This window comes from Megalobrama amblycephala, linkage group LG10 (assembly GCF_018812025.1).
Source record: "Megalobrama amblycephala isolate DHTTF-2021 linkage group LG10, ASM1881202v1, whole genome shotgun sequence".
NCBI classification, from domain to species: Eukaryota; Metazoa; Chordata; class Actinopteri; order Cypriniformes; family Xenocyprididae; genus Megalobrama; species Megalobrama amblycephala.
The window spans coordinates 17,595,424-17,619,429 of record NC_063053.1 but is presented as its reverse complement, the minus strand read 5'-3'; the positions used below and the strand labels follow the sequence as shown (position 1 = coordinate 17,619,429).

The following is a 24,006-nucleotide window of genomic DNA, read 5'->3' as shown; positions in this document are numbered from 1 at the left end:
ATCCAAAAGTTCTGTCCCTGTAATGGTGTCTCACACTTTAGACAGTATTTCCAGGGTTTTTAATCCACTATTCCTTTTATTTTCATGGACAGTTAGTTTTTTCCTGCAGCACTAACCTCTCTGTACATTAGTCAAGCAGCTGGTCCTTTTCTCCCGCATTCACATAAGTTGATCTAATTTTCCGAACATTCAGAGTCCGAGGAAAAGGGATAGTGGTCTGTTTACTACCACATTGGGAATAAGATCAAGTTTTCACATACAGTTGGCATTTAAAAACCACATATCCATGGTTTCTCCTCCACCAAGTTACAGGTAATCCAGTGTGATGCCACAGTGAGAAGCTCCAGCAGATACAGTGCGTCAGTAGAGAATCCAGGAACCCGAGATAGCTTGTCTTTTCCGCCAGAGCAGGTATCCTAAAGTTCAAAGGCGGCCATCCTTTTAGAAAGTGCCAGTGATGGCGGGCCTCCATCCAGTGTCTTGACAGTCCTAGTGCAGTGTCGTTTGCTAGACCTCTATAAAAACCGAATCCTGCTGCCGCTTTGGTTCGTTACCCAGGTTGACCTTCTCGGTCCGGGTATGCCAGACAAGGACCTGAAAGAAACCATTTGGAATCAGTTATTTCAGAATTTGGGAATCAATCAAGTGTACCGAAACAAAGACTATATTCTAAGACTGTTACTCATATTACTAGAAACAGGAGAAAGTGCACTGTGCAATATGGTAGAATTAAGTCCTGCCTTCTAAATAAAAAGCCAATTGGTAAAGTTATTCCCTGCATCTAAATATGCCTACTTCCATAATCTATGTATCAGGGTTCCTCCAATCCAGTCCTAGAGGGCCGCTGCCCTGCAGCGTTTAGTTCTAACCCAAATCAAACACACCTGAACACGCTAATCAAGGTCTTCAGAGTTATAATATTATAGTTATAAATTAAATATTGCATATTTATTGTATTTGTACTTAACGTGTGCTTCAATATTGTTTTATGACAGCCACCATTTAAATGTTTAGGCCTGTATAAAAACGAGTAGAAACATAATTGTTTCATTAAAAATTTATTATAACGTTATTATAAAAACTTCCTTATGTGTATTTTATATGAAAGTAGCTTATAAATCAATCAATTTTAACCTTTAAAGGTGCCCTAGATTGAAAAATTGAATTCACCTCGTCATAGTTAAATAACAAGAGTTCAGTACATGGAAATGACATACAGTGAGTCTCAAACTCCATTGTTTCCTCCTCCTTATATAAATCTCATTTGTTTAAAAGACCTCTGAAGAACAGGCGAATCTCAACATAACACCGACTGTTACGTAACAGTCCGGGTGTACGCCCCCAATATTTGCATATGCCAGCCCATTATCAAGCCATTAGACAAGGGCAGCCAGTATTAACATATGGAGCTGCACAGCTGAATCAACAGACTAGGTAAGCAAGCAAGAACAATAGCAAATAATGGCAGATGGAGCAATAATAACTGACATGATCCATGATATCATGATATTTTTAGTGATATTTGTGAATTGTCTTTCTAAATGTTTCGTTAGCATGTTGCTAATGCACTGTTAAATGTGGTTAAAGTTACCATCGTTTCTTACTGTTTTCACGGAGACAAGAGCCGTCGCTATTTTCATTATTAAACACTTGCAGTCTGTATAATTCATAAACACAACTTCATTCTTTATAAATCTCTCCAACAGTGTAGCATTAGCCGTTAGCCACGGAGCATAGCCTCAAACTCATTCAGAATCAAATGTAAACATCAAAACAAACACTGTACTTACGCGATTAGACATGCTGCATGACGAACACTTTGTAAAGATCCATTTTGAGGGTTATATTAGCTGTTTGAACTTTTTTTTATGTTGTTTAAGGCAAGCGTGAGCTCTTGGGGCGTGGAGCACGAGATTTAAAGGGCCACACACCCTGAATCGGCTCATTTCTAATTATGCCCCAAAATAGGCAGTTAAAAAAATTAATTAAAAAAAATCTATGGGGTATTTTGAGCTGAAACTTCACAGACACATTCAGGGGACACCTTAGACTTATATTACATCTTTAAAAAAAAAGTTCTAGGGCACCTTTAATATAATAGTGATGTACCAACTGAGGTTCCCTGAATAGTTTACAGCATTAGTTGAGAGATATTTTTTCTTTGAGGAAATTTGCCATGTGCTGTACCTGACAGGCCCCAAATGATTCAATATTAAATCGAAGGTAATCAAATCGCAAGCTTCTGAATCAAAATCAAATCCAATTGTGAAATTTCTATCAATGCCCAGCCCTAGTTTCGATAAATGTCTTTTTTGTTTTTTACTTGAAGCAAATGTTGTTTTTTCCCATTTATTTTCTTGTCAGAGTAACACCAGAAGGCTTTGTTTACATGTTAAAATCACAAAAAATTTCAAAAACGTCACCTTTTTCACCTCTTTTGAGTTTGCGGGTATGATTCAAAAAACAGTAGGAGATAAGTCCCCAGATTACCTGCTATTTCGGGTGAGATTCTGAAGTGCGCATACATAGTAGAACACACTTTTTAATGGCCACAAAGTAAGTTTCAAACCAAATGTTGTACCTACTATACAGTATGTGATTTTATACGCAGTGATTGTCCTGCTGTTAGAAGCTCTGGTCCCGCTGAGACACTGGGATTGCACATGCGCATTGACTTTATCAACCTGAAATGCACGCTTTTTTGAGCCTAAGTAATAACATTTATGGGATAGTTCATGTCAGATTTCATTGCTGATTCAAAATAATTAGTTGAAATGCAAATTTGACGAGCAGATTTAGGTATTTCCCCCATTCAAGTAGATAGGAGTTGGTCTTGAATGCCTGAAAAATAGCTGCCTGAAGGGGTCGCAAATATGGCCACCGAGTGAACTGACTTTCCTTGAAAGAAACCATGGAGGAAACAAAACATACACAGGTACATCATGACGGAAAATAAGGTCAGTGTATGTGATATCTCAGCAGAGATGTTTTAGACTTTGTGTGCGAAGGGTGCTGGAACAGAATCTCTCGGATTGGTTACATGTCTTGATTATATCAGTCTGAGGTGGTGTAGGGATTGAGCGTGGTTAAATAGCCGCACCCAGGTGTGACGCATCGGTTCCCGAACACATGGCACTGCAAATTGGCTTGTTTTGCATAACAAGGCTAATTTAGCAGAACCATAAGAGATCAATATGGTGCACCTTGATGCAGCAACCCAGAAGTAACCCAAAGCATGCTGTAGTAGTTGGCCTGATGACAAGTTGCATCCCTCTGGTAGATTCTGTAAAAGTGCTCCTTATGTAGGTGTCTGACTCTGTACTTTGCCATCTACTAATCCCATTGTTCCCTTAATAAATAGTATCAGTGCCAAGTAAGTTGTAGGACAGAGCTTTATATATGAATAAAAGTTTTTACTTGAAGTACTTTGAGTCTGAATGTCTGAGATAGAATAAATTGGGAACTTTCTGAAGTGGATCGTAATTGGTTTGTGGGTGGTTAAACTTCATTAGTTATGTTTGTGTGCAGCTGTCAAAGACATTTGCAGCCCACAGAGATGTCTAATTTTTATAAGAGGAATGTAATAATACATGAAGAATTAAACTTGTGCGCTTCCACTTTCATATGTAATAAATCCTTTAATTTTTAATGTTGATAATGTAATGCCTACAACTCTGTGAGCAAAGGTTGAAAGCAGTGATATAACAGCAGCGTGGAGGTGTGAAGCCAGCAGTCCCCATGGGCTCTAGTAATTGTAAATGGAATTCAAGAAAAGGTTATTAAAATTTAAACCCTTCATACTTTTTGGACTAATCTTGGAGTAGTTTTAGTCATTGGCTGCATGCGTGTATCCCTGAGAATATTGTAAAATAAGGCAGATGTCATCATCATTATTGCAATGTGTGCCAAACTATATTGATTAATAGACATTTCAATTTGTGGTGAGCAAAACTCCACTTCGGGTGATCCTGGAATAAGAGAAGATTCCCATTCTTTGGTTTTCAAAAACCTGATCTTCGCTCACAAAAAACATACAAAAACTGCTCCCTGCTCCAATAACTGGAACACAACTGGTCTGGAACACAACTTCAAGCAATTAATTAATTAATTCACATTTTCGCGATGTAGACTAACAATTAGTTAAAGGGGACATATCATGAAAATCTGACTTTTTAAGTGCTATAATCGGGTCCCCAGTGCATCTACAAACCCAGAAAACGTGAAAAGGGACAACCCAGTAACTTTATTTTGGGAAGCCTTTCTCTGCAAGCATGTGACGAGCCGCTCAGATTTGGCTTCCCTTTTGATGTAGGAAGGGGATCTTATTATATTACCGCCCCTTAATCTGTACGTTTTCACCCACGTAGCCGCCATTTTGTTTTTGCAAGCGACACAGTGCACTACTTCTAACACTGGTCCTGGAGTGCTGCTGTCCTGCATAATTTAGCTACAATCCTGATCAAACACACCTAAATGTCTTCAGGATTACTAAAGCTATGTGAAGGAAGGTGAGTTGGGTCAGAGACAGCAGCACTCAAGAACAGCAGTCCCTGAGCTTGTGATATGTCTCAGATATGTAAACATTATCACTGATCTGTTAACGGCTATAATAGTAAACATATGAGTCTCCTGGCATCTGAGTCACTAAAGACACAGTGGTGTCATTTATTTATGAAGGGAATGTGTCCAAATAAATGTATATACCAGTATATTTTACACCAGACTGCTTTGCACACGAGGTTTCAGTAAAACAGGATTTGCACAGAAGTTGATTCTCAAAGATGGATCGATACCAACTGTCCATGTTAGATCCAAGTTCATAAACGCTTCTTCATTCTTATTGAGTCTTTCGAACAGTGTGTAGCTTTAGCCACCTTAGCTGTGCAGCACGCTATCAAACCCATTCAGAATCGAATGTTAGCAAACATCCACAAAAGCTTTTGAATTGTGTATGCTTCAGTGTATTGGAATTGCGAGCTTTTGGGGCAAGTTCTTTTGCATTTAAAGGTACACACACTAAATCAGCGCATTTTTTCTATGTTAAAACATGGTATAATAAAAAATCCATGGGGTATTTTGAGCTGAAAATTTACAGACACATTCTGGGGACACCTGAGACTTGTATTGCATCTTGTAAAAAGGGGCATAATAGGTCACCTTTAAGGCATTAGGTACACTCCTACGGATATGAGATGGGAGGAAAAATATATTTAAAAACTTTTGCGTTCCACAAGAAAATTTCCCTTGAAAAACGTAAAAAGTTTTTTAATGCTTTGTTTAATGCACAAACAAGGTTTATGAGCAAATGCTCATTTATGAGCGAAAGCTAATTATTTGCGAGCGAATGAAAAGTTTCTTGGGGAACACTACGGAAGAGGATTAGGGCCAAGCAATAATAAAAAAATAAAACCATCTCGAGATTAAAGTTGTTAAATTTCGAGAAAAAACTTGTTAAATTTCGAGAATAAAGTCGAGATAAAATGTTGAGAATAAACTTATTAAATTACGAGAAAAAAGTTGTTAAATTATGAGAACAAATTCGTTAAATTACGAATTTGTTCTCGTAATTTAACGACTTTTTTCTCGTAATTTAATGACTTTATTCTCAACATTTTATCTAGACTTTTTTCTCGAAATTTAATGACATTTTTCTCTTAATTTAACGAATTTGTTCTCGTAATTTAACGACATTTTTCTCGTAATTTAACGACTTTATTCTCAACATTTTATCTCGACTTTTTTCTCGAAATTTAACGACTTTATTCTCAACATTGTATCTCAACTTTTTTCTGGAAATTTATCGATTTTTTTTCTCGTAATTTAATGAGTTTATTCTCAACATTTTATCTCGACTTTTTTCTGGAAATTTATAGATTTTTTTTTTCTCGAAATTTAACAACTTTAATCTCGAGATGGTTTTATTTTTTTATTATTGCTTGGCCCTAATCCTCTTCTGTAGAACACAGAACATTTGCGAAAGAACGCAAAATCATTGAAATATAATTTTTCCTCCAATCTCAAACTTTACCATATCCCTTTAGGGGCTCTGTACACTCCTGTTCAAAAGTTAAAGGTCAGTAAGATTTTCATATTAAAAAAAATGTTTTTTTTTTTTTTAAGTTCATTGTATACTATTCTATAAAATTAACAATTTGCAATGTTAAAAATGTGTTACTGTAATTAAAAAAGGTTAATGAATGCTCTAAATGCATCATTCATTGTTAGTTCATGTTATCTATTGCATTAACTAATATTAGAACCTTAGTCTGTACCAATAACTACATCATAAAGTGATTTGTTATAATTGTACAAGAGGGATAGAATCTTGCACAACATCGGAACTAACTGTTACACAATTAATGTAATCTAGCTCATTTGTTCAGCTACCGATAAAGGTGTATTACTCTAAGGTCCATTGTGAAAATGTGAAAAATTTATTTGGGCTGTCTTATATGAAAGCATTTTCTCAAACAATATTTTTGTTTAAGTTTTTTTTTTTTTATGTGTTTCTTTTGAATCTAAACAGGATGAGCATCTGAAGCCTTGAGAGAGAATAATAATTTGAGAGATTGTGTTATGGGCAGAGTGAAGCTTGCTGGCACGCTGACAGCCGTCTGGCAAGATCTGGTCTGCAGAAGCACGATTGAGATTGACATTAATAAATAGGAGAGTCTATGCACTGACTTCTTTAAATAAGCCTGTGATATTCTCTCTCACACCCTCTTCACTTCTCCATCTATATGGCATGGTTGCCATCCCTTAAACAGATTCCCTTTGCCCTCTTTTTCTTCCTCTCTCCCTTTGTCCCTTTCCTCCTTGTCACTTCAGTTCAGTCCGATTACTCAAATAAGATGACCCCCCCTCAATCCTACCCAGACTCCCTGCCTTTAATTTTGAAGTGCATGCTGGGAGTTTGCCGTATTGCCCTGTCCGCAGGCTTAGTCACAGTCATCCACTGTGGACCCACAATAACACTTCCACAAATGTGACCTTTCCAAAAGACATCGCTGGCAGTGCTCCACTTGGACAGAAGCCCGCTCACGCCCATCACGAGGACCCATAACTGTTGGCACACGCACTTTCATTTGTTTACTACCATAATGCCATTCTCATATAATTGGAATACAGCCACAAATTTAAGTATATTAAACTCCCACTTTGTTCAAGTAGCGACTCGCACTTCTTTGTAACTGTCAGTGGCCTTTCCGCTCCGTTTACGGGCGCGATATCTACACGCTTACACCCGCCACGGCATTGTACCGCAGGAATAAACCTGCGCTCTCTGCAGTGTGTTTACAATGTAGACATTATGCTGCGTCTGGCAAAATGACGCATAGCTGATTGGCCTATGTTGGAAACGTGTCCTGCTCTTGCTGGTGTTGGTGATTAGTGGAATTGTCAGCCCTGCTAATAGTCACTATTAATAACCCAGTGCGGCTACCATTAGGGTAATTGGGTGATAATGATGATGGCAGTAGCCGTGACGTGCAGTACAGAGAGGAAGAGAGCATTTTGACACATAAGGTGAGTCGACTGAAGAGGTTTGAGCTTGAGATTTCAGCTCCTGAGATAATGGGCCATGGATGAATGAAGGGGCTTTTAGAATCAGACCGAGGCAAATACATAGGAATGTGTTTTTCATTTTCAAACATACTTGACATAGCTATTCACTATTGTCACCGGTAGAAGAATAAACCGGCATACGAAGTTATGTTTTCAAAGTAGTACCAAAACCGCTCAAAATAATCAGTCTCATACACAAGAGATGCTTGGAGCTAATAGAGGAACATCAAAAACAGTAACTTTTTTAGTATGAATGATAATCAAGGCGAAGGATGCAAATGCCAAGCTGCTTTACTGACCTGGGTACAGTTCCGGGCCTTTGGCTCTAAGTCCTCCACCTTGGTGATCTGTTTGAGGAAATCTGATTCTTGCATCCCTGGTTTGGCTCCTCTCCTCTTGAATAGGGCACGTGGGTTTGACAGGATCACCTGCAGGTTCACTGCAAAGCCTGTCATTAACAAAATAAAAATAAAAAAAGTTCCAAGCAAATTATATATCAGACATTTAAATTAAAACGTATTATATTTTATTTATTACTTCATCCTCTCTGCTGCGTTTGACGTAACAGCTCATGACAGTCATTACTGAGAAGGGTTTGGCACTCCCGTGTCTGTTCTTGTGTTGTGACCAATCAGTCAGCATTGTCATGATGTCATTTCCTTGTGCCTTCAGGTTGATTAGTCACATAGGGCTTGGGTGATTGGCTGACCTGGCTGCAGAAGTGAGTGCCCTTAAAGGATTAGTTCACTTCAGAATTAAAATTTCATGATCATTTACTCACCCTTATGTCATCCAGGATGTCTAGGTCTCTCTTTCTTCAGTCAAAAAGAAATTAAGGTTTATTTTAAATTAAGGTTCTCCATATAGTGGACTTCACTGGGGTACACCGGGTTGAAGGTCCAAATTGCAGTTTCAATGCAGTTGCAAAGGGCTCTACACGATCCCAGCCGAGAAATAAGGGTCTTGTCTAGAGAAACGATCTTGAAACGATTTTTTTTTTGTAAAGGGGCTTTTTTTTTTAACTTTCGCTTTGTAGACACTGGATCGGTACTGTCGCCTGCTTCACGCATGACCTTTCCAACGTGATTATGTAATGCATGCCGCATTGCTGAGCAGTGCAAGATGAGCATTTGTGGTTAAAAAGTATTTAGAAAATGACCGATCGTTTCGCTAGACAAGACCCTTATTCCTCGGCTGGGATCGTGTAGAGCCCTTTGAAGCTGCATTAAAACTGCAGTTTGGACCTTCAGTCTGTTGTACCCCAGTGAAGTCCACTATATGGAGAAAAATTTCTTTAAATTATCAGGAAATTTTAATTCTGAAGTGAACTAATCCTTTAAGCAGTGATGGCAGATTGCAAATTGCCTACTTCCAGGGGTTGAGCAACTGCCATTTAGATGAATGGGAACACTATCGGATAACATTCTCCAGGTATTATAGACCTCTTTTGCAAAAGTGAGAAAGTCTGGGTTTGGTGCTTATTGAAGCTCATCAAAAAGCTTCCTAGAAAAAGCCTGAAATTGTTTATTGCAAATTTATCTAAAATAGATTATTGTGCAAAAAATCTCTCTATATATTCAAACACACTCTCTCATTCACTCTGTAATAAATAACTATATAAAAAAATGCACAACTCTTCAGCTCTCTCATTTCTCATGGGAGCAGGTTGAACCGTCCCACTGCTGCATGTGGGTCAGGAGAAGTTTTTCACCCCCTTGTTTCCATTTCTCTCTATGGCACCGTCTCAGCCCCAAAACAGGAGAAGGACTTTTCAAATTTTACTACAGGGAATATCACCCTCTGTTGTGGGCTTCTTATCCTGCATGGCACAGGCTGTTTTCTAGGACGCCTGCATTCCAGCTAAAACCACCTGGGCTTCCCCCAAATCCGCAGAGGCGAGCTCATGACAGCATTGCAATGTTCATCTAAGCCTTGGCTAACTGTGTCCTTGTGTAGTTACAAGGTTTCTCTCCCTCAGATCGACATGAATACTGTCAAGGTTTATTAATAGTTGAAGGCCAGCCAACTCCTTTCTTTTGATCTTTTTTTCTTTTCTTTTTTTAATGACTATATTGCCTTTTGATGTCCCTTTTGGTGTACGAGTATTGGGGGAATGATGTAAGAACCTACGCTCAAAGATCCAGGGACGCGGCTTTGATAGAGCTGAAGAGCCGGACACATTTCTGCTGTTACACCAACAGCACTTCAGGGTCCATGTAAAAACCGTATAGTAAGCCTATCCTAAACATTCACATCCTGATTTTTGAACCAACTCTAAGATTTCATTACCAGCCATTTGTAAGGTCTTTAATTAGGCCTTCAAATTTGTAAGTATTGAAAAGCTGAAAAGTGGTTGATGTTTAAAACTTATTTTCTCTTACAGAACTGTCAAAGGTAATTTAATTTCATGGGAAATGTGATGCATAAATCATGAAATAATTGGTATACTTAAATATGTAAATCATATTCAGAAACTGTCTAAAATTAATAAGGGAAAACAAGTAAATACTAATAGAGCAATCTGTAAAATGCACATTGGAAAGGGCACCTTTTAGATTAGTTTTATGTTGTCACTAACAACTCGGTTATTTACATAACATTATCATACATTTCAAAATGATTAAATTCTGTTAAGGTACAACATGAACTTACTGATGTAATTCAATCAGTCTGCTGTTTTTTCCCAACCAGAAAAAAATATTCAGAAATGATTTATTTCAAATACATTCTGTTCTTTTGATCTTTCTATTAATCAAAGAATCCTGAAAATTCGGTTTCCACAAAAATATTAAGCACTGATAATAATAAACGTTTCTTGAGAAATAAATCAGCATATTAGAATGATTTCTGAAGGATCATGTGACACTGAAGACTGGAGTAATGATGCTGAAAAATAAATTACATTTTAAAATATAATCAAATATAAAGCAGTTATTTTAAATTGTGATAATATATCAGACTAGGTGAGCATAAGAGACTTCTTTCTGAAACATTAAAAAAAATCGTACTGACCCCAAACGTATGAATATATGATTGTATAAACTGTTGTAATCAGTTGTAATCAGCATGCTATATATTAAAAACAACATACAAAAATTATGCTTGACGCAGATTGTGTAAAGGCTAGTGTGACTCATGGTTTAATCGCTGTGTACACTACAGATGCAGCTTTTTGTTTCCGTTTATTCTCATACATAATCTTTTCAGCCCTTCTCCGCCTAATGTGCAAAACGTTGCTATTGTGTGTTAAAAAGGTTTCCATGTTAAGACAAGCACTTGAGCTCCTCTTCAGGTGAGAGCAGTGCTTGAAAGCAATGAGAGAGGCGGTTCAGGACCTTTTCTCTGCTATTGTGTTTGCTCTCAGAAGAAGCCGTACAGCAGGAATACTAAATAACCTTATTGTTCTCCGCTTTTGTTCAGGGAGAAGTGTAGTAGAGCCGGCAGATTTATGAACCTTAAACAGCTCGTTTTCAACATGCGTTGAGTCTATGCCAGTGATGAGGAAGCGTATGCATTGTGTGAAGTGTTTGTTATGGGAGATGTGCTCACTCCCAGGTAGAGCCTGACAATGAATACATTACCTCTGATGACAATGATAATGATATTATGGGTGATTGAACAACACGTGAGAAAAATACGAGCTTTGGAAGAAGAGCAATAGTGGTAGTAACGGAGATCACATGAAATACACATAAAACTTGTTATTAGAGTTTCATGAACAGCATAATATCCAGCGGCAGCGCTGGAGTCTGGGGAATTAGGGATTGCTTCAAGTATACGCACTGCTATCTCTGACGTTGTATTCATTCCCTTGAGCGCCATATGAGCCCTGCCTCTCTCCATTAGGATGTTTCCAACCTGTCAGCATCTTCTCACCCCACCCTCCTTAATGCATTGCCTGAGAGCTCACGTTTGCTAAAAATGCAGAGAAATTGCAGAATTTAGCTTTGGTAAAGGTGCTTTTTGCCAATGATAGCTTCGTCTGCCTAAAATGTCAGGGTATCTTTGCCTGTCTGTCATGCTTTGTAATAGTGTGTCATTTTTATTTTTTACTGTTGCAATATGTTCTTTATCATAGTAAACTATTAGCATACCATTTGAAAGCTGATTTTCCCAGAAAGTGTAAACACAGATGCTTTTAACAGATGCTCTGTTTGGGTATCCTGACCAGTTTGACATGTCAACTTCCAATTTACATGTATAGTCACTTAGCAGATGCTTTTATCCAAACCTACTTACAAATGAAGAACATTACAAGCAGTTTATCAGAAGAGCCAATAATATTTGAAGTACGCTGTGCCAAGTGCCAGGAGTTATTATAGAAAGTGGCTTTGTTTATGGTTGCGTTTTAGTTAAGTGCTTGTGGAAGAAGTGTGTCTTCAGCTCTTTCTTGAAGGTTCTGTTGGTCTCAGCAGATGGGGTGGAGGTTGGTGGCTCATTCTGGAAATTCTGGAAAGCGACTTACAGATATATCTCATAGTGAAGAAATGATTTGTGTGATTAACCAATGGCATAAGTTTGGGGCGGGGCTATCTGTTTGGCAGACCAATGGTGGGTTTCATAAACCTATTTAAAATTACATTATTATTGCTATTTCGTTTGGAGACACTAATGCTGTAAAAAAAAAATGTAAATACAATTTACTTTTCATTAACAATAACAACCCTGGTACAGTTCATTTACTTAGTGCTTTCCCTTTAAAAACACTGACAAAGTAGCTAGTATCACTAGTATTGTATAGGCGAAAAGCCTCTTCAGAAAACTCTCTGGTGTTTCACGGCTTTTTTCCTCAGCTTAGAGCATTTTTCTTGCATGGTCTCTCTGTATAGAAGCCGCTTTGGGCCAATTTGATATGCCTTTTTGAAACGACTTCAGTGAGGGGCAGTCTGGAAAGTATCAACACGACCAAACTGCAAAGAAGTCCCATCTGTTTATCTGAGCAGGCAAGCTGCTCCTCACACAGCTGATATTATGATCATCAGCAGCACATGGTATAACGTGGGCAGAATATCCTCCAGAACTCAGAGAAGATAGACAGAGATATGGATGGCGGAAGTTCAATACCTTAATAACATTAAATAAAATTGAGAGACCTTGTGGTGAAACTTGAAGACATAATGCTCCAGGTAATGTTGTTCTGCTTCTCTAATACTTTTAAGACATTTACAGTAATGGTTCTGAACTTTAAAAATGACTTTTATCAAGTCCGTTGATGGATAGTTAATTGGTCACAGTATAGCTCACCTGTAATGCCACGTGTCATGGGTTTGATTCCCAGTGAAATTACATACTGATAAAAATGTATACCCTGAATGCTCTGTAAATTGCTTTGGATAAAAGCATCTGTCTAATGAATAAATGTAACTTAAATGGGAGCTTTCAGATGGGCAGGATGTAAAAATGTGATGTGTTTAGCTTGAAGTTTACGTGATTTGCACAAATCAGCTCTGAAATTCAAAACCAGCTGGATGATGGAATGTGCCATTCACCAGAAACCTGTTAATCAACCAGAGGAATCTATTGTCAAAAATCTTTCTGAGCCAGATAATGAGAAGGGCTTATGAATATTTGAAATCCAGAAATAGATATTTAGAGGCATTTCTGAGAACTGGTCAAATGTTTTGTTTTGTTCTTTTAAGCATTTTTTCAAATGGCTGCTTAATCTGTAATACTAAACCAGCTATAAAAACCACAGTAAATGAGAGGAGAATATGGCACTCCACTGATGCAAATGATTTTTCTGGTATAAAGCATATAGCTTGTTGTTGTTGTTGTTTTGGGATGCTCATATTAACCATTTATACAGCATGGCTCAGTGAGGTTTCAGCATTGAAGGTATTTTAGCCAAAAGTCATAAGCGGAAAATATGGAGAAAAAACATTTATCAAGAGATTTATCAACACAATCAATAGCTTTTTAATTGAAGCTTTAGATTATGTTCCATGTAAATTAATTAGCATTTGGATTTTCTTATGTAAATTCAATTTTGTGCTAATCAAGTTTTAATAGTTTTCAGTGGCACACTCCAATAACCATTCTATAATATTCGGCCATTATTAAAGGAAATACACAGTGTATTAACCCAGAAATCAATTTTCTGTTATTTTGCAGTTCTGTTGCGCAGCAGATACAGTGTCAGCTTGAATGCTTGAGCTTACTCTTGTGTTTGCGGTTCAGCCTCGCGAATACGCTGCTTCGGCATGTGGTGTAAAAGGAGCATAATTGTAATTTATTCAAATATATGTGACATTTTTTTTCCTGGTTAGATAACACTGTTGAAGTTATCATTCAGTTTTGTCGTAATAATAATCAGTAAAAATCATTAGTGGTGTTTGATAACTTACTATGGGGGAAAAATTACTCCTGTGTAGGTCGATCTTAGTGACGTCTTACCAGCCATGTCAATTGCGAATGGCCTGTCGGCCTTCCAGCCTGTGTACCAGCCGACCACTTTCCCCTTTTCCACCAGGGGCCGCTCGTACCTCCGGCCTCCAACGAGTCCCACTGGCCACACTGACACTCTCCTGGTTGACCGCATCTGTAGAAGAAGGTAAATATGATAATATTACAACACAATGCACAAAAATTATCATAAAGATCACCATTGATTAAAAAACATATGCCTCTCTACCAAGGCTGTAACCATGTCTTGAAAATAGGTTGGGGGGTGTTATTTAAGGGGGCTCTTTATTTAAAGGAAATAAATAAATGACTCAAATGGATTTAAGGAAATAAATAAAAAATAAGAACAGTAAAAGAAGTTCTAGGTCTAATTGTAGTTGTGATTTAATCAAATTAAACCATTATTGAAAATAATTATTTTATTTTAACGCATGCATTAACTATTATGTCTAATAAGTCGGAAACACAAGATGTTTCTTGTCTTGTCACATTCGGTTATAAATTACCTGAATCATGTAAATGATAGCATGTTTTCAATTCAAAACGCGAAATAGTTTGCATCACTGTATATTGCTGTCGGTCGTTAAATAGTTCTATCAAATAATTTCTTGTCAAATAATAAAAGTTTAGCTACTTACATCTAACCACGCACTCTTTCTAAAGTCTTCTGTAAATAGTAAAGCCTGCCTTCTTTGATTTGGTTGGCCATCTCAATCATTTTGACACTGACGTGCACTGTTAGAGGAAAACCAACAGCCTAAAAATGTTACTTTTAAAATATTTTGTCATCCTAACAACAAACAGTGCAGTGCGTAACAGAGGGCAGGGTTGCCAGGTTTTCACAACAAAATCCTGCCCAATTGCTATTTAAAACTAGCCCAAAACTAGCCCAATCATGTGAGGGGGGCTAGTTTCACATTGCAGGGGCTAAATATCATGTTATTTGGGGTCATTTCAATCCATGGACATGAAAAACAACCCGCGGCAACAGTGTTAAAGTAGCCCTATTCCGCGGGAAAACCACAGACTTGGCAACACTTCCATTTCAAACCCTGGGAGGATTTTGTTCCCTTCAATGTCTATGGTGGTTACGACCCTGCTTTATACTAACCATATGAGTTTTAAAGGAGCAAGTAAAGTACTGCCACACACAGCATAGCTTATTATAAAATCCTGGCTCATTTTCAGCATAAACAAGTCCATCCACCTGCAGTTTGCTGGAGACAGCACACATCGCTCTTCAGTTTCATAAACACGATCACATCTGATTGAACCACCCGGCAACACTAAAACTGTCATTTCCAACAAGATACCATCTTCTTTGAGAAATTTTAAACATCCTACCGCTGAAAGCATCTCCTTTTGTCTTCATTCCTTCATATAGAATAAAAATAAAAACAATTTGCCACTGGGAGAATGAGCGTTGCTGCAATTTCTCAAACAAATGGTCAGGGTATTCTTTGAATATTTAATGGTTGTGCTATTTATGTGAGTGCTGTATGCAGTCGGGTGACGTGTCTATGGCTGGCGGCCCTAAGCAATGGACAAGCTTTGAAGCACAAACTGCTGCCCCTTTAGCTGTGTTTCTAATGCCTGTCTTCCTCCTTCTCTTCAAAGGCTTCGTCTCCATAATGGTGCTCTTAAAGTGTAGCAAAGCTCAAAGGCAAAGAATTCGCTATAGCAAAGAGGATGTCATCTGCAGGTGCCAAGCATCCTTTTGCGTTGAAGATGACATCAAGGGCAACAGGTACAGCCATCAAATGCAATGTCACATACACTGTTCTTGAGTTAAGCTCTCAAGCTACTGGCGGCTGTATGGAAAGGCATCTGTATTTGACAGTTTTTGTGACCCACGTGCTTTCCTGCAGGGACAGGGAATAAGACATTCTGGCCCCATTTTGACAACACAGTGCAGAGAAATAAATTTGTAGTAGACAAGTGTGTTCAATATCTTTAGGGAGGCAAAATCACCTTCGATAACAAAACTCTACGTGCTGCCTGACAGTTCCAGAGAGGATTCGTGCAATGCAAAAAACAAAATCGGATTTAGTAAGGAACTATATTTCTAGGGAAAGACAGGTTACAACTGAGAACAATAAATCTAATGCACTGAAGCCACAAGGTAGGGTAGCAGCGTCACAAAAACAAAACTTTACTTATTTTAACTTTTTTTTTTTTAAAGAGTTATCTTAGACATGCTTTCCAGTAACAATGTCTGAAAATACTTGAAGCAAGAGAAGCAACTCTGTATAAGATACTATGATTCAATTTCATAAATTTTAAACTCCAAACAAGCAGAAGTGTGGCTTTTCAAGTAAATGAATTTTGTTTTACATATTTAATTTGTAAATTTAGATAAAAATACCCGTTACGAAAATAATTGTTTTGCAGTAATGATGTGATGTGACCACAACATTTTGTTGGTTGGTTGTTTGTTTTGTTTTTTCAGTAGTACTGCACACACTGAAATCTCGTTGGACTTAGCGATAGTTCACGCAAAAATGAAAATTCTGTCATCATTTACGAACTCTCATGTCATTCCAAACCTGTATGGCTCAAGAAGATATTTTGAAGAATGTTGGTAACCTAACAGTTTTGGTTCCCATTGACTTCCTCAAAAAAATTCTTCGAAATATCATTTTTTGTGTTTCACAGAAGAAAGAAAGTCAAATAGGTTTGGAATGACATGAGTGTGAGTCAATGATGACAGAATATTAATTTCTGGGAGGACTATCCCTTTAAGTACCGGTCTTTATGTATATTAAACATGAACGAGGAGAGACGATTGTGGTTGTGGATATATCATGACCCTCACATTTCACAAGGAAAAGCATGCAGTCTGATAAAGCATTGCATTAGACATGAAAATTATTTTTAACGCTCTTCAGTTGCGAGAGTGAGAGTCCCACAAACAGAGAAAACTGTTCTGATTGGCTGGTTCATGGTCGATTATATCACGCTCCATTTTTTTGTTGGACAAATTGCTTTTCATCTTATCGCATTCACATTATTAGTCTAACTTAACAAAAATAATTATGTAATAATGAAAAATTATCAGTTTTAATTGTTTTATTTGCATGTTTAATGATAAAACTATTTTAAAACAAAATCATATTCCACACTCCACTCAAGCAGCTGAGGATGAACACAAGCACTTGATCAATGACCATTAGCGCACAGTACTGTGCTCTCTAATAAACATTTACTTAAAAAACTCAATTGTTGCTCTGTCACGTCTCTGTACCAGCTTGTACTTTTCTAGCCAATTTTGAGACTTTGCATTGCAGCTCTTTTATGTTCCTTAGGATGAATCACTCGAGCTGTAGCATTTCTGGTTGGGGAAAACAGTATGTGCAAAATGAATTCATTTCCTTTGTGTTGTTAATATTTGTCATTATGAAGCACTAGCTGTTGAAAGTGGCCAAATGACTCTCATTGTTGTGCTGTGTAATGTGTTTGTGTTGAGCAGAGCAGGGGTCATCAGCATACTGACACTGCGCTCTACCCCTCAGGGGCCGTCCCATGTGTTTATCCACATGTCCAGCTGTGTTCTGGAGAAATGGAGAGAGAGAGAGAAAGAGGCAGAGGAAGGGAGGGATGCACAAAGCAAGCATTGAAGAAATAAGGAGGGCAGTAAGGCCTGTGGCAGAGGAAAAGAGAACGGCTAAATCAGGAGGAAAACGCTGAGGTAGAAGAAGGGTAGAATAATTGATGATAATTGAGACGATGAGCTATAAGTGCTGGGTTTAGGCAACGGCCAAGACAGAGAAGAAGATTTTGTTTTACTGTAGATAAAACTGAGTGTAATGCAGTGGAGGAAACCTCTTCTCTCCCCTTATAACTGCTATCAGCTTCCTGGTGCCCTTTTTATACTCCTCAGACAAATAAAAGGAATCCATAATCACCACCCATTGATTAAAGCAACACACTCGCATGGCAATTTGTAACTATTTTAAGCTTTGGTGCATTAGTGGCTGATTTGTTTGATTTTTCTCAATCATACATTTCTGTACAAGCTTCTAATGCCCCACTCATGGTTAGGTTAAAGTATGGACCTTCATGAATTTGTCTAAAAATTGCACGTTTCCGTACAAATTCATATGAACCTGCCATCTCATAAAATAGTTGTTTTCTCTGGAGATTGACTTGATTTAAGGGGTGATTCAACCAAAAACGTAAATTCTGTCATTATTTACTCGCCTCATGTGGAGGCCATGTTGGTCAAACTCCAAAAAGACCACCCCCCATAAAATAACATTAAATGTCATCTAAACGACTTGCGGGCTGGTATCACATACTACACAATAGCTTTTGATTAAAGTTGGTCTGTTCCTCATACAAACGACTTTATAGTGTTCTTTTGTCATTTTTGTTGCTTTACATCAATGTTATTTAATTGCAAAAGAGATATAAGGATTCTTTACAGTTTCTCCTTTATCCACTGAAAGATAATGATATTAATTGGCTGAAATTCCAATAATAGGGTGAGTGTTTACACCCTGATATTAATTACCAGTATCCAACTGACTTTATCAAAAACTTATCTAAAGAAATATGTGCATTTAAAACATTTTAAATGTGTAAGAGATGTAGAAAAACTCAACCTGTGTACCTCAAATGAAGTGTCTCTCTTCTCATCACTTTGCTCGCTGTGTTATCGGTTTCATCCATCGTCCATAGACAACCGGTTAAACAGACAAATTCTAATTTCCCAGCTGTCAGGACGCTTTGGCGTTTCTCTGCGACTTCCATTGCCTTAAACTGGGTTAATTCACTCTGCTTGGCTACACAGTATACTGGGTCGCCTTCATTTATGTGCATCAACCACCGCGCGTATAGAGACTCATAAGAAATAGATAACAATGGGATGATAAAACACATGAATCTCCATGGGGACAGATGTTACAGCGAGGTGTCCTGCTAGTTATTTATTAATTGCCAACTTTTTATATATACTTCTTTTTCTCTCCAAACTATACATTTAAATGTAATGCAACAACCTTGTGAGGTACAAAAACATCTTGTAGTACAGGGACAATAAAGAGCTTAAACTGAACTGACCGAGGCAACTATGTTTCAATTTTATTGCAGGTTCTCAAGGCAAATACTGTAGGGCCTCTTGAGTTGCGCCTATACAGTATATCAGACCTTGTAAAGCATGTAACTCCACACTTCTCATTTATAAACATTTTTACTGGTCTTATAGATGCTATAGTTCTCATTTGATGGAAGAAATAAGATAGGTAGCCTATATATGAATGTGCTGCTTCATGAAAACTGTAGGTAGAGACAAACATGACCCTTTTCAACGGCTCATCACATCAAAATGAGAATATCTTGAGACCTGAGGGTGGTATAGCAACTGCCTTGCAACACTAGCCACTAGTCCCAGCCATATCTCGACACAGAATGGCCTGTATTGATGACTTTGACCGGTGTGGGCCAGCAGAGGTTTCTTTGGAGCCCCAGACATATCTCTGTCTAGTTAGGTAGCCTAATTATGAGGTGGCACGGTTTGCAATTTAACATTGTCGTCGCTTTTCTCATCAAACGGACTAGGCTATTTCATTCTTATTTTCCAGATTTCATATCAAGCCTTACTGCAGCTCTAAACTGAGTAGAAAAAAAACAAAAAAAAACAATAGTCATCTCAAGAAGTCGTATTTACCTCTTCAAATAACTCAAGGCTGTAAGTGTTATCATCATCCGCGAAGAAAACGACTCCTTTATCTTTGGACGCGCGGTGTCCTCTCAGCCAGCCGAGCGCCAAGTTCCTTTGCTCGGTCGCTCGGGGCATCCCCGTCCGCTTGAACCTGCGCGGGGTGAACACGTTCAGGTGAGTGTATCGCAGCCCAGATCGGGCAAGAAACCGCGAAACCAGCTCCGTGTGGGAGTTCGAGTCCTCCACCACGATCCAGTGGAACTGCGGAACCTGGCGGAACGTATTTGCCAAGCGGGTGAGCTCAGCTTTCTGCACCGCTCGGCTGTAAGTGGGAGTGATGGCATAAATGACCGGGAGAGATGTGGCGTTACTCCCGCTGCTGCTGCTTGTGGTGCTGCTGCTGGTCCGAGTCGTCCTGACGACCTGCCGCTGCTGCTGCACATTTCCCAGCCGAGACAAATAGAAGCTGGCCGTGTTCCGAACAGACAATCTCTTCGTGTCGATGTCGATCACGATTATCACTATCAAGATCCACGGAAGAAGGATGAAAAAGCGAGTGTAGAAGATGGATTTCATTGTGCCTGAAGAACCAGCGCTGCTTAATGTGAAGAATAAACAGTCCGCCACAAACAGGGCAGTTCATTCAGATGTGATTATTGTATTATTGCAGATGATTACTTTTTAAACTTCATTTAAAGCCGCTCCTCTCGTGTTTTTTAGCCAGAAGCTGCAGTCCACGAACGTTTAAACTTCCCATTTCCCTCAACTAAACGCGCTGTTGCGATCCCATCCCGTCCTGCGCTCCGCCAGACAGTCCGTTCCCTGAGATGATGCTCATGGGTATTCAGTCGTTCAGCGCAGAGAACAGTGCCAAAAATAACAACAGGTCATTGTTTTGGTCACGTACATAGCTTGGTGTGCATTAAAGCCACGTAGGTGTAACGATTTCTCAAAACTGCACCGAATGATGGGACTGAGGAGCTGATGGTCCGACAGACGCTGCTGTAGTCCGTTGAAATGAGGAAGACTGAGACTTCAAACTGAGATTTCACCCTCCCCACCTGCGCACCAGAGAGGGAGAGAGGAATCGCTTGCATTGTAGTCTGTTTTTTTTTTTTTGCGCTGTCTCTCACAGACTTTCTTATAGTCTAATCACACATTTGTTTGTTAGAGCTTCAAGCTGACGATTTATTTCTAAAGTGTAGGCTAAATAAATAGCTAGCCGGGCTAACAGATGTTAGAAGGTATCCCAACTATAGCTATAGATAACGTTTTTCGCTCTAATTTATTGTAGCTATTCATTAATTACTTTTCCATCCTCATTTTATTTTAAGCATTTTAATAATGAAAATAATAAATAAATAAAAAATTATTTACATTTATTAACTTAGGCTTCATATTTTTCTATTTTGATGCTGATATTTATTAAACTATTAACAGTCATTATATTTACTTGGACAAATGTGAAATTTGTTCAATAAAGAGCATGGGCATAGAATACGCGGGGGATTATGTGTCCCCCGCACATTTAATACAACATAAATTCGTCTCTCGCACTTTTTGGGGGGCAATGTGAATAAATATATGTGTAAATTCAAAGAGACAAGATAGTCTTGCATGTCCTGGGGACACTCACATGTGGGCTATATTTCATATAAGACCCATATAAGTAATAACTTATGACGTTCTAGGAAATCCCTTAGCTGAATAAAAAGCAGAAACGTTTTGACTGATGAAACATGAAGACAATAAACACACGATTGCAGCAATACTGTGATTGTGGTTTATTTTTTCAAGCCATCTCGGGGTATTTTCATAACAATAAAGTATATGAATAATGCAGTGCTAATTAACGCAGCCTTTATTGCAGTAGAAACTGTTGGTTAAAATATATTGTTGTGTTATTCTGTGATTTTTAAAAAAGGCATTTGTTTACATAAAATCCAGGATGACTTAATGCACAAGTGTTTGTAGTACAGAAACCAATCATTGTCAAAATTGTCAATAGGACAATATAAACATATGGTTATTGTTGAGTAGTGTAGTTGATTAGCCAGTTAAAAGCAAGAGATAAAAAAAAAAAAAAAACTCAATTAGACAAAGGTCGGAAAAATAAACAGGTAATACACTTGACATTTCCTTCCCTCTCACTTCTGAAATGACGTTACGCCCCTGGTAGCCTACTGACAGATCGTGATCAGATTCCAATAATAGAGGGTGTGTCTGAACATCCATCAACTACAACATTTTCATTTGATTTCTATGTGGTTTGCATTTGTTTTTATTGTGTATAATTTGCAGACTACTTTATAAAAATTATCCCTAATTCAGCAGAACTGTTGGAAAGGTGTAAATCTTTCAACATCAGCTAAAACTAGTACACAACATTTGAGTATGTAGACTATAACTGCTAACCAAAGCATTTTTGTTCTGTTAATCAATGAAAATTAATGCTAGATGGCAATTAATTGTAAGCTTGTGAATGAAGTTCCTGTGAAATCCATCCTCATTTTTCAATAACAAGATGATTTACTAAAGACTCAATCTGTTGATGTTCATTCGCTTCAGGCATATTCCCATCTGTAAGTTTAGCAGATCACCTGATGGCATAAACAAAACATTCTGATGCATGACAAACATCAAGGTAAAAAGCACCATGGCAACTTATTAGATTTAACAGTCGACATTGTAATCAAAATGGCTGACACATTGCCTGCAGGCTTTTATGATGTTCATTTCAGCACTGGCATGTCTTGTGTCTCCATTCACAGTGTGATGACAGCGATGGATTGTGACATCCAGCCTTGTCCTCCCATCCTCGACATGCCACCCCCTGTCAGCCCAGACAATGTCAATCACAGAAAATAGAAGCAACTGTCAGAGACGCTATCTTATTGTGGGCACCCTTTTGTTGTCAAATGACTGGAATCTGACAGGTAACAGTGGCTATTGTGCATTTCTTTGCATTTAGAATGAACGAGAAGTACTATGAAGTATAGCACAATGGTTATGGCCTGTTTATTCAAAAAGCGAGCTTCAGGTCTTGGATGTAACGGAATTGATCCGAAGTGAACTGTTCTATTACATGGAGCAAGTGTTTTTTCCGATTTGTGAGAACTGAGGAAATGATATGTGATGGAATCAGGGGGATTTATGTTGTTCAGAAGGAACAAGAGACACTATGACACACTTCAAGACAGAGAATGGTGCTAGTGTGCATTTTTGCAGTCAATCTAATCTGGTAATCCTCCCATCTTCCTTCACGCTGATGACGCTACGCAGGAGAGCATGGACCGGACTATTTAATGGCTTCCAGGGATGGGGGAGGTGGAAAAGGAAAGCTGTTTATTGATGGAGAAATATCCTTTCAATACTCATGCATGCTGTTGAAGCCAACAGAACGCAATAACAACCAATTAAAGCAGTGCCCCGTGAAAATAGATCACAGCACAACTAGATTAAACGATAATTTAGGTCTCAATTCAATAAGAGTGAGGCAAAGCAATTTAGATCTTCACAATAAGCAGGAAATATACAATGCATTTGTCAACACCATTTGCATAGAAATGACTTTTCATCACTTTCCATTATTGTGCGAATTTGGCTTGAGCCAATACATTTTCTCAACATAACTCAATGGAATCAATTGGCCTGCAGTTAACAGCATTAGGTCTCTGTTCTCGAAGCTACAGAAACAAATTGCTGTTGGACTTTTTCCTCAACCAAAAATCGAAGCATTCAAATAGTTTCACTTGTTCCAAGCCTAATCTAATTTTCGAGCGAAATGCATCTAATGTTTCAACCTGATAACGGTTTGTGTTTCCAATTCTGCCACCATTTCAGCTGTACAATGAATTGAGTTTTAAGATGTATACAGCAAAAGTGCCTTAATAGCTTAATTGCTATAATAATTTAACTGGGTTTGTTTCTCACAAGCGTTGGTGTAAGAACAACCCATTTAGCTCCAAAATGTGAGTGTGTGTGAATAATTTCCAGAACAGGGTCAGATGTATGCTGGTCACGCAACCAGATCAGTAAATGACAGAAGTAACTTTGCAAGCTCTTTCATTTCAAGGACACTCAAGAAAGTGCTAATCTGCAAGCATCCAAGCTTGCAATCAATCTTTTTTATATTTTGATAGTTAACATCTCTCTGCATTGTATATTTCATCATCTTTGTCTAATGCAGTCTTTGAGATTCTCATGATACTCTTTTAAACAGTGAATAAAAACGGTCCTAGCACAGAAACAGGATGAATATCTGCTGTAATAACCTTGAATCTGTGGCAGAATATCATGCTGTGGGATTGATTTACATAACAAAAGATGTCTCTTGGAGCTCAATCACAAGTAAACAGAGCCGAAGCGGTAACATGGCA

At 38.2% G+C, this 24,006-nt stretch overlaps 1 protein-coding gene across 2 annotated transcripts; it reads right to left on the bottom strand.

The window, feature by feature from the left end:
- Positions 1–70: 70 nt before the first annotated feature.
- On the bottom strand, positions 71–21,128 carry b3gat2 (beta-1,3-glucuronyltransferase 2 (glucuronosyltransferase S)). Of its 2 annotated transcripts, XM_048205060.1 has the most exons (4): positions 19,634–21,116; positions 13,957–14,101; positions 7,863–8,011; positions 71–594 (listed from the first exon to the last, which is right to left on the bottom strand). In XM_048205060.1, the coding sequence occupies exons 1-4, from the start codon at positions 20,201–20,203 to the stop codon at positions 508–510; spliced, it is 951 nt and encodes a 316-aa protein (XP_048061017.1). In that variant the 5' UTR covers positions 20,204–21,116; the 3' UTR covers positions 71–507. The 2 variants fall into 2 exon arrangements, with proteins under 2 accessions (XP_048061017.1, XP_048061018.1); XM_048205061.1 differs by lacking the exon at positions 71–594 and having other exon boundaries at positions 7,875–8,011; positions 13,908–14,101; positions 19,634–21,128.
- Between the last annotated feature and the right edge of the window lie 2,878 nt (positions 21,129–24,006).